The 15,892-nt window shown below is 39.1% G+C and overlaps 1 protein-coding gene across 1 annotated transcript; it reads right to left on the reverse strand.

Moving 5' to 3' along the window:
• Nucleotides 1-7,169: 7,169 nt before the first annotated feature.
• LOC136245965 (uncharacterized) lies at nt 7,170-7,634 on the reverse strand. The gene has a single exon (XM_066037416.1). The coding sequence runs from the start codon at nt 7,632-7,634 to the stop codon at nt 7,170-7,172; it is 465 nt and encodes a 154-aa protein (XP_065893488.1).
• Between the last annotated feature and the right edge of the window lie 8,258 nt (nt 7,635-15,892).

Below are 15,892 nucleotides of genomic sequence, written 5' to 3' on the forward strand. Positions count from 1 at the left end.
TGACCACCACAAGTTCATTCTCGATGTTTCCAGCATCAGTAGACCCATCCATAAGAAAACTATCGAAGTGAAGTGTCAACAGCTCTTTAGCAAAATTGTGGCATAGACTTTCAGCAATATAATGTGTAAACTGCTTTGCAGAGCCTTTGGTCTTGTAAGCAGAACCAAGGTCGACTCCATGGCACTGTTCTAGTTCAAAAATTGCTGGGTATATACGGAAGGCAATGTTCTCCTTAGCCATCATGTAGCTTATATCAAATTTTTTCTTCATCCTACTCTTAGTTGCTGCATCCATCTTCAAAAAACATCTTGGTAAAGGTGAATATGAAGCTTGGCATTGGTGACTGGCTTTTGCAGTTTGTATCTTGGTGCATGTCATGGCAGTGAGATGTTGTTCACTAGTAGCATGGTCTGTAACATTACTTGTACGTTGATTTGTGCTACCATTTATCCAATCCATGGAGAAATTCTTCATCCTGTGTAAGCTACTCTCATTTTTCCTGCAAACATCACACCACAGCATATCAACCAACAACCCACTTCGGTCAACGGAGCCACGGAAGTGTTTGGTGCTCCCTACTTGCCATTTTTTAAAAGTGCTAATTGACACTTGTCGCTTTGGCTTCTTAGCGGAACACAACGATGCTTCTCTTTCCTTGGCATCCATTCACTGTACGTGGCACCTGCTGTAAATTATAATTTAGTACATGCTGCCCACGTGCATGTCATTGGATCACGTGCAGAAGCGAACGGGATGCGTACAATGGATGTACAGCGTACAATGGATGTACAGCGTACAATGGATGTACAGCGTACAATGGATGTACAGCGTACAATGGATGTACAGCGTACAAATGTTAATGGAATCTAATCCAAAACAGCCAAGCTGTAAAAAAGAGTGCAGCCCTCAGAAAGGCTATGGTGAAAAAAGATGTGAAATCCAAGATTGCTGCGAGGAAATGGCTGTGATGGTAGGCTAATGGCAAAAATTTTAATAACAACTATTCAGGTGATTTGGTGCCGCTTGGTCTTGGCACAAAATTCACCAGAATTGTCATTATTAAAATTTTTACCATTAACCTACCATCACAGCCATTTCTTGGCAGCCTTCTTTTTTAAACCTATCTTTTTTCTATACCACAGAAAGAAGAGAAACATGAAGAAGTTTTTAAATACTTTAACTAATTGTGATTTTATCAGTAAATGTACAAATTATATATATATAGTTAGACTCTATTTAGGCTGTTTTGGGTGGCCTGCTTTATTCGACGGACTGGCGGACTGACCTGGAAACAGTTTTTAAACAATAATTCAGGAATTATCCATCTCTTGCAACACTGGAGACACCACTATCGAGCTACATCTGTGCTGCTGCTGGCTCTTCCTTACAAGTCATGACACTAGCGCATGGACTGCTCTTCCTTACAAGTCAGATGACACTAGCTCATGAACTGGATTGGACTCGACTTGCAGATTAAGTTGGAGACCCTCTAGAAGTAAACCAGCTCTTCAGTGCAATGCTGGACATCTAGAGACGCCTATCTTTGAGCTACGCGTACGACTATGAATAATCTCAATTCTCTTGTTGATGAAACACGGTAAAAATAACTCATGCACTAATTAATTAGAACAACTGCTGAACTTTATAAGTATACAATCACCATAGCTGGCACAACAGGACTGACCATCTATCACGGAGAGCAAGCGTGGGCCATATCAAGTAGTTTGCAAAAATAAATAATAATACAGCAGACGAGGAGCACGTGAACAGTCACACTTTAATCGAGGCGGCTTGGGTACAGCAGTTCTAGGCCTTGCGTGACAACAAAACAAGCGAAAATCACGAGCACAAGATTTCGTCCAATCAAATCAATTCATTTTTAAAGTTAAAACAATAATTACCGCACGTGACGTCTTGTTGTCGTGCAAGGTCTCTTAGAACCGTTGTAACGAATGGTGACAATGGATGAGGTCGTGGATTTAACCGTTGACAGCTCAAACAGTGAAGATGAAGGAAAGGATAATGAATATTTACAACTTTCCGCCGTTTCCAGCAATTCCCTTCTTGGTAACAATAATTTTAGCGATTCGTCAGAGAATTCATTGGCTAGCGAATTGGAAAATTCATCGGCTAGCGAATTGGATTCAGACATAGATGAAAGGTGCGCAGTTAGCGTTTTATACTTGTTGGATGCAATGCATTGATACATGTTCATCTCCCCGGGTTAGTAGGCCATTATAATTTTTCCCCCTATAACCAAGTAGCTATGTTTTTGAATAACTCGACAGCTAACAAGCTGTTTGTTAAGGCCACTCCAATTGGTTTTTATGTTTCTGGTCATTTGAAAGTTAGTTTTAGACGAGGTTTTAGATGAAATTCAGTAACAAAGCAATAACAAATGAAGTGATTGCTCAAATACAGTATGTTTATACATTACTGCCTGTTCTATTAGAGTGTATCATTCTGTGCACCGTGCCCATTTCTTGCAGGTTTCACTCATAAGTGCTAGTAAAATGCAAATTGTGACAGTTTAAAGGTCATACACATTGCAGCCCAATTTGTGTTTCTGGAATTTCAGATCCTCATAAAAAGGATGCAGGCAGTAGATGAGAAACATAAATACCAATTGGAATGACCTCATTTAAGCTAGTGCCTATCCGAGATTAAAACTTTTGCTACCAGATAGTTGATAAGATTAAGAAGTGAGTGTCCTGTTGTCCACATACTGTAGCCAGGCTCCTCTTTGATGAAATCAGTACCTCTAGTGGTTGTAGAGAATTATTGTGTAGTGTTGATTTCTACTCATAATATTCAAGTCTTTATTCTTTGAACAAACTCAGGTGTTACTTGACTCAGCACTTTCAGTGAATGTATTTCCTCACTTCATAATTATTATAAACTCTTGGTACCCCTGATAAGCAAAAAATGTACTCCTTGAATTTTGTAAGATTGATTCAACAGTATGCTAAATGATAAGCTTATCAGTTCATTGTTACTGTTAACAGTGTTATATAATGTTTTTAGGAAAGCTGTGGAGTATTATCGTGGTAACAAGTCTTTACCTGTTTATGAACGTCCTGCAAAGGGATACAGTGCAGAAGAAATTCCTATGATTTTATGTAATCCGATATTAGATGAAATTCTTATTTGCAGTACACACCCTGTGTCAGTTCAGAATAATGTCAGTTTTGTTGTAAACTTGTCGAAACTAAAGAATCATAATGATATACGTACTGATGATCTCGGAACATGGACATGTACTGGGTTAAGTATTTTGAAATTCACTGTTAAATGTAATGAAAAGCGTTGTCGTCTAGTTGACACAAGTTGCAAGGAAGCAATTGTTATAAATGTTCGATGACAATATTATGTCCATGCCACTGATAAAGGGTTCCATAGAATGATAGCATTTATTGAAAGTGTGCAAAAAGGTTAGGTATATGTACATAATATATTTAATGTTTTCTGTTATATCTTGGAAGAATTGATAAGTCCAGGTGCATTGTACAATACTGGTTTGATAAAGGCAAAGAACATAAGGTTGCAGTAAAATCCCATGGTAACAGCAAGCTGAGAAAGAAGCCATTTGTGACTGGATTTTGGAAAAACGATCCAAATTGCACATTAGAAGTTTCGAGATAAACAGTTTTAAAGAATTGAAGCCAGCATAACTCCCCAAGGATAGCAAGCACGCGTATGAAATTTACACAAAAGATGCATCAATCTGTTACCTTTCAAGCCATTTCCAGTACTTGTAGCTGCTTGTACAGTTTCCCGCCAAATAAGATAGAAAATCTGAGCAGTTGGACAAGCAAAGTACTATCACGGGTGCTCACAAAGGGGTGGAGGCTGGGGAGTGGCAGGGAGGGCAAAAGGTAGGCCTCAAAATGGAGGCAGACCACGATTGGAGTCCAGACACGAGATTACAGGGCTGTGCTGGCTCCTTAGTGGCTGATATGTAGCAAAATCTACAGAGAACACGTCTGGCCAACATTATAAGGCTGTCCACCAGTAAACCACTGATTCTTGCCAAGCCATGTCCTTCACAAGGCCTGAAACCGCCATTTGGGCACTCCACACCACCCAGAAAAGACGTCTATTAAAACCAGCCTCGTGTAGTTTGAGTAGTGCTGAGGGTCAAAACTTGTAGTACGATAGTGTAGCTATCCACTGGTGGTGTTAGTTTGATTTTGCCTGATGTGCGATTTGGTTCGGTTCTGTAAAATCTGGTCACATTTATCAAACCCATCCAAGTGCTATGGAAATGATGAAAAAGGGAGCAGAAAACTCTTCTCCTAAAGAAGCTGTGAGTACTGTTTACAAAAAACAAGGGGGCATGATGGAAGCTACTAGTATTGATGAATTGCCCAGAAATCGTCAGCAAATTTCTAATATTCGTAGCAAGTTCAGTGCCAATTCTTCAATTTGCAGTAACAAGGGTTTACGAGATCCATTGTTTATGGTCATGGAACAGATTAAGCTGTGTCAATCTGGAGACAAATGTGTTAGAGTAGTCACTGCTTGTCCAGAACCAATGTGTATTTTGGCAAGTGATCATCAACTAGCTGATTTATCACGGTTTGGGACTGATCCCAGCCTATTTAGTGTGTTATCTATTGATCCAACCTTTTCACTTGGTGATTTTAGTGTTACCTGCATAACTTACCGTCATCTTTTGGTGACTAATCCTTGTACTGGTCAATCTCCAGTCATGCTTGGACCGTTGTTTGTTCACCAGTCAAAGTCATACACCACATATCATTTTTTTTCTTCCTCTTTGCTTGGCATTGCTCCAAAATTAGTAGGGGTGTTAGCATTTGGCACTGATGGTGAAGAAGCACTTGTCAAGGCTTTTAAACAGCAACTACAGTTTGCAGTCCATTTGAGGTGCTTTCGTCATATGAAACAGGACATTAAACGAAAGCTAACAAGCGATATGGGGTTTCCATCTGATGTAGTAAGAGAATTGTTAGCTGATATATTTGGTAATAAGGAAGGTCCTACATTTTTTTGAAGGACTTGTCGATTGTAGTTTGGAAGGTGATTTTGATTCCAAGCTAAGTATGCTTAAAGAGAGGTGGGAGGGATTTGAAAGTATGAGATGCAAAATATCAGATGAGGGCATAGATTTTTTTTCATGGTTCAAGAAATATCATGTTGAAGAGATAAAGTCTACTATGCTACGTCCAATTCGAATTGCTGCTGGCTTAGGTGATCCTCCATCAGAGTATTGTACAAATGACAGCGAAGCTATGAACTCTTCCATTAAACAATTTGTTCATTTCAAGAAATCAGATTGGCCAGTTTTTAATGACAAGATGAAAATCTTTGCTGTGGAGCAGCAGGAAGAAGTTTGCAAAGCTATAGTTGGATCTGGACAGTACATCTTAAAAAGAGAATATCTGAATCTGTCGATTGCTGCAAGTGATTGGTTTACTGCACTGAATGATGAGCAGCGGGAAAATGCTAAGAGAAAGTTTCAAGGAGCTTGTGTTGTAAGCTTACAGACTGCTGCCAATGATAAAATTACTGAGGAGACAGAAGGAGAAGAGAATATTGAATCAACTGGTGACATTACTGTAAATGAAAATCGTCAGCTTTCAATAGATGTTGACGCAGCTTCTTTGCAGTCGGGTATCCCTACATTGGTTTTGAGGCAAATTTGGGTAAAAGCAGTTGATCTTATAAAAAATAACAAGGTTGTGCCAGCTCCTGGCTGTGCAGCCTCAGATCGTATGGTTGCTAGTACCTCTAGGAAAAAGCCTCACTTTGTCACTGCGACTAAAGATGGCTGTTTCGAATGTGATGAAGACTGCCCAAACTTCATGCAACGATTTATCTGTTCACATTGTGTAGCAGCTGCTGACGATAATAATTCATTGGAAGCTTTTGTTAAGAGTTATGGTACATACGCTAAGACTCCTAAAGGGCGAAAAACTATCACACCTAATTTTACCAGATCATCAATGACAAATTTGGCACAACAAACAGCAGGAAGAAAGGGAGGCAAAGCACCAGCTAAGAAGTCTATTGTCCGAAGAAAAACTATTCCGTATGAACAACGACAAAAGCAGCCAAGTTTGGTCACATCACAAGTCCCACAGTATTCAGCACCTTCACCCCAGGCAAGTTGTTCATTTAGTCCACAAACTGCAGCATCTAATTGGGATTGGTCTCTACCAATGAACCAGCCTCCATACATATCACCATATCCAACACAGTATATACCTCCACCAGCAGGAATGTCACCTTTTACAGATTTTACCAACTATTATTGCCCTCCCTACCCATATGCCGATTTCAGGGAGTCATCCACTAATAACACTGAATTAAATTCATTGTCAACTAGTGCATCTGATGCCATTTCAGAGCCTTTTCTTATTAAAATGCTGAATAGAAGGATTAAAGTGTGTGCAGGGTGTAAAGGTCAGCACCACAAAAATAGTGACAAGGGACTTTTGTCGCCTCCACATGATATATGTTTAGGACACAAGGAATCTCTGTCATACATCAATCCTCATAGTGGTACAGAATGTTTCAAAATGGGAAATGCGTATTACCACATAAATCTGGAATGCATTCGTCGAAAGCATCCCAATTTCACTGCAACTCAGGTAGAATGCCCCCCTGATGTACAAGAAATACTCACAGATGTACATTACAATTTTCTGCAACGGGCAATTGGCTACAATTGTTGACCGAGTCAAGACATTAGTTTAAGACATTTTAAATCAAAAGGTAGTGATCATGTTATTGTTATTTATTATTGAAATCAATTAATGTACAGCTACACACAGCCCCAGATTACTCATACGGGTAGCTACAGGGCTTGGGAAAAGCAGACCACTCAAGCATGGGTGATCTGTGACATACGAGTTTGAACGCTGTCACAGATCTAGGCATGCAGTGAATGCCTTACTGTAGCTACTTCATTACCATATTAGCTCAAAACACACTTGTAATTTCCACTTGAGTTTTTGGCACAGATAATTGAGGCAGGGACAAATCCAAGAGAGAATGACCCACACTTGTTGACGTGAATTAAATTTCATCTGCTGTATTCGAACACCGAAATCCCTAGCTGACCTGTCATGTTGGGCCTTGTATCTCCTCTGTGAGCCTCTGTTCACTTCCTTAGCTAAACTTCTAGCTGATGACAATGTTAACATCATTTGTTCACATAGTCACTAACTTTGGTAGCTTTGAGTGGTTTAGTAGGTAGTAAGGCAGCTTCAGTGGATGTACGACAATCAAATCCATATAGCAAAAAGGAAGGTTTCTCCCCAGTTGAGCTGTGGGGTGTATTATGATATGCCCATAAGACTCTGCTAAGGTATTGGTCCCTCTGTAAACCAAACTTTGCTGCATGTTTCCGAATGATCATCTTTATTGTTCGATTAAATATTTCAATAGCTCCATTACATTGGGGATGGCTTGCCGTAGTGTTTAACTTCTCAATACCTAGCATTCTACAAATGTCTTTCATCATAACTAGTAACTGAGCTATATGCACTGCCTTTTGGTCAGGTGTCGGGAAAACCATCGGCCATTTCATGAATAAGTCTTGGAACACTATTACATATCGGTTGTGGTAGGTAGTTCCATAATGTCTACTACTATCTGGAATGGACATTTTGTTACAATGGGGTGTACTGGTGGCTTCTGTCGTCTTCCGGTGCCTTGTACTATGGTACATTGAGGGCAATTATTAGCATAATCCAGGACATCAGTGTAGATACGGGGCCACTACCACCTCCTCACTAGAGTTTTGTACAGATTTGGACCTGAAAAATGTCCTGCTAACCGCCCATCATGGTGTTCTTGCATGACCTTAACCTGTAAATGATGTGGTACCACCACCCGTGACGTCTCAGTCTGAGTAGGACCTACATAATAAAGAACATCATTTACAATGGTAAACAATGAAGCTTCAGCAACAAGTTTCTTAGCAGACTTTGCATCTTCAGGTAGCACTCCATCTCTCAAGTACAAGATAACTGGTTGCAGTTGCTGGTCCTGAACTGCTCATTGCAGAATGTATTGTCGCAGCTGCCAACCCCAGTTTCTGATTCATTATGCAGAAGATTGTCTATGGTTTCTGGTTGACATGAAATCAGTGCAACTTGTACTTCCTCATTAAGTCCATCGGTTGGTGGAGCAGGCATTACTGGCTGCTGTGAAAGACAATCGGCATCCCAGATCGATGTATGATGTTAATGTTCTTTATTCCATTACCATAAAGTTTACTCCATTAACGTGCATGTTTCGCAGTTAAATTTGGAGCACCTAAGATGACTTTAACAGCTGCATGATCAGTGAAAATATTGACATTGTGTCCATATAGGTAATACCGGAAATGGGTGACTGCCCATACAACATCTAGTGTTTCCAAATCAGTGATGGAATAGTTTACTTCAGATGCAGACACAGATCGACTCGCATAAGCTACTTCTTGTCATCCTGATATTGTGACAAAATGGCTCCTAGGCCTAACCTGCTGGCATCTGTTTCTAGAGTAAAATCCTTACAAAATCAGGGTATGCAAGTATGGTGATGTCACCAACTTCTGTTTCAACACTTCAGATGCAGTTTCACAATCAGCAGACCACAAAAACTGTGCTTTCTTCCTAGTGAGAGCATGTAATGGAAATGCTATCTTGGCATAATCTGGCACAAAGCGACGGTAGCATGATTTAGTAATACAGGTTTAGTAATACAGTTCCTGTATCTAATAGCCCATTTCCACACAAGGGCTAAGAAACTTTGTTTCAGCATGAAGAAGATCTCCCTAGTGTGGAAAACAATGACGTGATGTTTCTACAAGGATGGGAACAGCACTACACTAAATTTCATCTTGAAAATAGGCAATCTTTCATCACCGTAGTTCCATCAATACTAGGCGATTATTTCACAAGCTATAGTAAGTTTAGAGGCCATGTTTTGTTGCCTAGTGATCCTCTATGCTTATAGCAGAAAACAATACCTTGCTTCAGGAGAGATACAGGCTTTAAAACATAAGACATCACTACCAGTCGACAAAAAATCAGCAATTCTTTAATCATAACACAGCGTATCTTTCCACTTTTCACGTCATCACTGTAGGGTAGTGGTAGCAATCAAACTACGTTCTTATAATAAGAATAAATGGTATGGTTTAGGCTCTCGCAAAGGTCTAGGTCCCATAGACTTCAATACATTCTAAGGCCTCTCAAAGGACACCGGATGTTGTGCAACCCACCATAAATTAGTATTCATACCGTGAATACTTTAGCTTGCATGGAAAATGGCTATTCAGTATACAATATACCTGGTGTTCACATGCCATCGATGAGTTTTAATACAGGAAATGGATATATTTCAGCGATGCAAAACTGGCTTTCTCCCCAAATAAATTGTCACACTCCACAGGTTAATGCTCAAAACTGTCACCAGTGATAGTTCTGAATTCAGATTGTGTTTTAGAACCGGAAACATAAGTATGCAATGGTTGCAAAAATAGATTTGACAAAAATGCTTCACCACTCAACGATTTGTGCATTCAGCATGAAGAGTGGCGGTGTTTTTTGTCTCTGACAGGTCTACCAGAATTGAGATATGGCAATGATTACTACCATGCTAACCCCGCCTGTATTGTCAAGAAGTGGCCTCAGTTCAATCGTAGTCTTCTGGTGATTACATCAACAATTTTATCAAGGTTACTACCACAGCACAAAATTATTATTTCATCACTTTTTTGGTGAAGTACTCAGTGTTGGGAGTAACGTGTTACAAAAGTAACACGTTACATAATAACATTACTTTTGTGGTAACTAAGTAATGTAACAAAATACGCTATAAAAACAGGTAATATATCTCAAGTTACTTTACTTACAAATGTAACAAGTTACCTAAGTAATATAGTTACTGTAACGAGTCTAATGCTATGTAATATTATTACTATAAGTAACGAAGCTACTAATCTCGTTAGTTATCCTCTGAGTAACATCATTACAGGCTTATCATTTTGAAAGGCACCTAGAAGGAAAGTGTATGCCATCCTGAGTTCAGATTTTATGGATGTTGGAGATGATAGCAGTGAAGATGAGATGGTCCCACCAACAGCCAAGAGGTCCAGATGGGAACACAAAGGATTGAAAAAGAACCTAGAAGACCTTAGAGCCAAAGTGACGGGACGGGTATCCATTCACTGATAAAGAATATCTTACCAAACATCACGCAGCAAGAACTAAAGCTGTATTTGCCAGGTGTGCCCCATCAGACCACCTGTGGTCATGGGTACATGTTGTAGCTCAATAATTGGGTACAAGGAATGTACACAATAATTGACCGGAAGTTGCCCTTTGTGGTTGTGATGGTGGTCTTGGAGATGTTGGTGGGGAGGATGTGGAGCATCCTCCCCACCAACAGGGAGGGAGGATGCTCATTGTTTGCTATGTTATTGTCATAGTTTGCTATGTTATTGTCATAGTGGGAGTGTTTTTTGAGGATAGGGGGAGTTCAGTGTTGTCGTGGAAGGAACCTACTGCATGTTCGTAAGTGATGCAGAGTGTTAAAGTTATGTGATGTCATAATATTTGTGTATGAAGCAGTACAGTAGTACTGTTTAAGTAGGGTTTCCATCAACAGTGACGTGTGCCGCCAAAAATACCACCTTTAACAACCAGCTTAGAAACTTCTTACGCGACGAAAATCACCTTTATAGAATAATATTAGTCCATCTAACATCAATTGTAGCATTAAAAACAAGAAAAACGCTTACTGGCGGCCGGATATAGAATTTTTTTTAAATTGCCAAAACTCGAAATTTCGTCTCACTCACTCACTGACCACAGTCGCAAGCCTAGAGCCAAACGAAGCAGCGCATGGTCACCATTTACGCCACAACAACAAACTCACCGGTGGGATGTGTCTGTTGGGATTCCGATGAGTGTGCGCCTTGTCTTTTCTTTTATCTTCAGTCAGGCTGCTTGTCTTCCTCTTCATCCAATGAAACCATATCGAGGCATTAATTTTCTATACCAACACTTTCCTTAAGCAGCATAATAGACGCCACAGAATTATTTAAGGCGCTTAGACTACGCTACTGTACGGAGGTACCGGTACTCCACGATAGGTCACCTTTAAAAATGAAGTAGGGTTCCAAGCGATAAAAAGTAGTGGAACAAGAGATGAAGCAATGGTGGCTATTACAGCATAGCTCAGTGTTAAATCCCTACTTTGGCATGATATAACAATTATTTTGTGTTCAATGCCAAAGTAGGGATTTCCCACTGAGCTATGCTGTAACAGCTACCATTGCTTCATCTCTTGTTTCACTACTTCTTATCGCTTGGAGCCCTACTTCATTTTTAAATTTATAATGTTTAATATACTAGTAAAGTTATAGTGTATTGTGTCATATTGCAAGGTATTTATTGTTTTGATTACATTTTTAAATTTATAATGTTTAATATACTAGTAAAGTTATAGTGTATTGTGTCATATTGCAAGGTGTTTATCAAACAGTACGATAGTACTGTTTAAGTAGGGATCGGGGTGGATTTGGTGCGCCTCAAATTTCGATCCCTCAAAAATCATCCTAGAAATATCTCACACAGCAAATAAACCTTTTACTAAAGAGTCTTCAAGTTTCTAACTTTATTTCTAGCGTTATGTATCAGAAAACGACTAGAAAAGTACTGTAATTTTATTTCTAAAAAATCGCTAAAACAGAAATTTCGTCTGCCTGCCAGCCTGACCACATTCGCAAGGCTACAGGCCAAACGAAGCAGCGAAGGATCACCATTCTTTGCCACAATATTTAACTCACTGCTGGGATGTGCCTTTTCGGGTTCTGACGAGTGTCTGCCTTCTGCGCTTTGTCTTTCCTTTTATCTTCAATTACGGATCGTCTTCTTCTTTTCCAGTCACAGAGGCATTAATAATTCGTATCGACACTTTCCTTAGAGCAGCCGTATTCGGACGCCACAAAACTAATAACGGATTCCGTACTGTAAGGGCAAGTAGATGCCTGTGTAGCAACACTTGCAAAGCGATCAAACAGCCTAGTGAAGTAAGAACACACTGCCACGCCCTTATCAATCAGAGCGCGCGCTCGTACTTAACGATCAGTGGACCACGCCCATTATTAATGGTCCAGCTGTAACTAATTGTAGAAAACAGGAGATAGAAACCCAGCATGCCTTTCAATTTAGTAATTGAGCAGCTTGCATAAAGCAAGCAGCAAGATCGAGATACTCTAATAGAGCAGTCAGTGCCAAAGATCAATAATAGCTATATACCTATACCAAAAAAAGTTAACAAACTAGTGAATTTAAAAATTGTTAATTTAGAAATGGAAGTAGGGATCAAGCAATAAAAACTACTGAAACAAGTGATTTGAATGATGGCAACTATTACAACATAGCTTTGTGGGGAAATCCCTACTTTGGCATTGAACATATATGGTGACGTGGTGAGATGCCAATGTAAGGATTTCCCCACAAAGCTATGTTGTAATAGTTGCCATCATTCAAATCACTTGTTTCAGTAGTTTTTATCGCTTGATCCCTACTTCCATTTCTAAATTAACAATTTTTAAATTCACTAGTTGTTTTGATTAGTATTGTTTGTTGTGTTGTTGTCATCGTGGATGTGATCATGGAGGATAGGAGCTCAGTGTTGTTGTGAGGGAAATCTCTCAAATGTGTGTAATTGATACAGTGTTGAAGTTATGTGATGTCATGATGTTTCAGTAAAGTGTGTGGCATGTTGTGCTATATTGAAAAGTGTTTAGCATCATGGTTGGATTTGTTTGTTATATTATTATCATTATAGTGGAGTGATTTTTGAGAGTGGGAGGAGTTTAGTGTCATTAAGCAAGAAACCAGTTGCTTGTGCATAGGTGAGGTGCAGGGTTGGAGTTAGATGTATATTAGTATTGTAATGTTTGTAGACAGTGCATGGTTTGTTGTGTCATGTTGTAGGGTATTTATTGTTTTACCTATATTGCTGTCTCACTTTCTTTATTTAAAGGTATTTACTGAGGAGTGATGATTGTGTACACAGTAAAGTATCATGTGAGCAGTTTTTAATTGGATTGGTATATACAGTAATTGAGTTTTATATTTTTTTATAAATTTTTTTTTATTCAACTTGTTCATCGTGTCGGTGAAGTTACAACTGTTGATATTAATTTCATACTTAAGAGTATTGGTACAATGTTAATACAGTATAAAATACATAATGGTTATGGGTACAAGATATTTAAAGTGCATGTATGGTGCAATATAGTTGAAGGTGTCAGTGCAAGAGTGTCTAAGTCTGGTTAAGTGGATTTCTTGAATTTCTTTGCCTTGTTCTGGTTGGGGTCAGTATCTTCATCTCGTTTTCTACGTTGTTGTTGCCTTTCCTGCTTTCTCCTGTACGATTCCTTCTCTAGTTGTATCCTGGTCTCATTAGCTTGTCTGGTGATCTCCTTGATGAGATTTTCAGCATTGTCATCTGTCATTTCTGTTTTAAAGTTGTTTTAGCTGTTCCATAGTACTTCTCCATCTTGTCCTTATAGTACATAGCCGTTTCATAGAAGTGGGTGGTGAGGGTGGTTTTGATTTTTTTGTTGCAATGGTCCAATGCTTCCTGCCATTTTACTTTGAATTGTGCAGTCTCCATGCGGACCCCTTGGGCCGTAGCTTTAAAGGTCAAGGATTTTGGGTTTCCTGGCATTGCCAACAGCTTGGCCCTGTGGTTGGTGGCCCTGTGGAACATTGTGAGATCCTCAAGGAGGCGTTTCTTTAGTTTCTCTTTTGTAGCCGTGATAATATCTTGTCCTTTGGGGAGATCAATGTTGTTCTCATCAGATTCCTGAACCTCAGGGGGAGGGGCTCTTCTGGCATAGTAAGGTGTTGAGTGAGATGGAATCTATCATCATCATGGTATTGGTTTGAGGAGCCTGGATTGTCTGCCATGTCTGCTTTAGGGTGAGAGTGATATAGGGGTAATCACTGAGTTGTAAGAGGATTTGGTGAAGCAGTGTGTAGGTTTATAAATTATAGTGGTGTGGAGAGTAAAGAATGTGTTGAAGGGTGAGATTGTTTGAAATTCTTAGATGTTCTATTAGAGTGTGGGTACGTTGTACGTGCAACGTAAGTGTTGTGAATTTTGGATGATGGCGTACATTCTATTGGTGAGAAAGTGAATGATCCGTTTGTAAGTTGAAGGTAGGTAGTAGTGGTGTGATGATGTAATTATGGGTTACATCATGGGTAAGGTTTTCTTAACTTTATTCTAAAATCCCCGGTTGGTGGTACAGTTGTTGATCTGGGATTGTGTCCGTCAGTGCCAGAACTGCAGTCACCAGAAGAAAAAACTCAAGAAAGGACATACCCAGTGATGAAACAACACATCTCAACAAAATGCTACAGCGATTTGGCAGCAAATTTTCCAACACTACCCAGAATGCGTAAGGTATACAGCTTGATGTAAATTAGATTTTACACACCATTAATAATTTTTTTTATTTTTATAGCTGAAAGAAATAAGAGTCAGCATAGTTGTGCCTTCCATTAGGTGAAATTTATGGTGCACAATTCTGTTTCACAGATTTATTACAAGAAAAGGCAGAAATAGAGGTATATGCTGCACACATGCATGCACAATAATAATTTATAAATTACAGTGTGTATTTAGTGGTGTCAGTTGGTATATAAATGTGGCTACACATGAACCACTCTTATACATTCAGGTTTTCAAAGATCCTGATTATTTCTAAGAGAACATGGAAATCCACGTCAAAATCTATGTAGATGTTCTTACAAATTCTGGGATTGAATGCAGCACATTCCACGTATGCCTGCGTGTGGTGTAATGTTACAAGGTAACATAAGTCTTGTAACACTATATATGTACATGAATAAAGTTCTATATCCACATATATAGATGTGGTATGACCAAGACGATTACAGACTATGAAAAATGAGCATTTGCAGGACTAACCGAGACAGACAAAGATCTACTAAAAACTCAAAAATACAAAAACATTAGAATGGGAAGACTGAATGACCCACTGATTCACATCAACTTAGACAACTGGATCCCAGACGAACTACACCTTAAGTTACGAATTACTGATGTTTTGACTCGCAACTTAATCTCTGCTGCTGCATATGATGATTGCAAACATGGCAGACGTAGCCAAGATATCCTTGGTATAATAATGGTCAAAAAACTTCTTGAGGAAATAAACAGCTGTGGGGTCTCGTTTTCCATACAAAACTCAGCAAGAAAGCATTTAGCTTTACTTCTTTGGTTGGCGGTGACAAAATTAAGCTGTTAAAAAGTTGCCATCAAATTGAAGAATTGTCAGCCCACACACTTCAGTGCTACTGTTGTAAAACTGTGGGAGGTATGCACATTTTATATTACAGTGGGAAGTAGATTATATCTAGCACTAATATTGGGAGGGGTCTTCATATCGCCTAAAAATAAGCAACAAATAATTAGGCTTTGTTGATGTACACTAATAGAGCACACACCAATGATGCTCTAATTGAACAGTCCTTTTGGTATTCACTTAGAGAAAATCTAATAATTGAGTCTCCACTGTAAAATTGGGTCACATAATGTTTTTCCATTATGTAGGATTTTCACACAGTGTATACTGAATTGAAGTCGATACATCCACATGTGCTATAAAAGTACAGCAACGGGCAAAGGATTGGGTGACGTTATTTAATTCTTTGAAGGATAAGTGACGGTTACCAACCTGATAAAATTACACCTTATATTCACATTATGGCATTACATGCCACCGTGATCATAACGAGGCATGGAAATTAATATAGATTTAGCTGCCAAGGTACAGTATGTGCAATGGCTTATGACAACACATTTAAACTCAAACACATTTTATGA

Source organism: Dysidea avara, chromosome 15 (genome assembly GCF_963678975.1).
Source record: "Dysidea avara chromosome 15, odDysAvar1.4, whole genome shotgun sequence".
In the NCBI taxonomy this organism is placed as follows: domain Eukaryota; kingdom Metazoa; phylum Porifera; class Demospongiae; order Dictyoceratida; family Dysideidae; genus Dysidea; species Dysidea avara.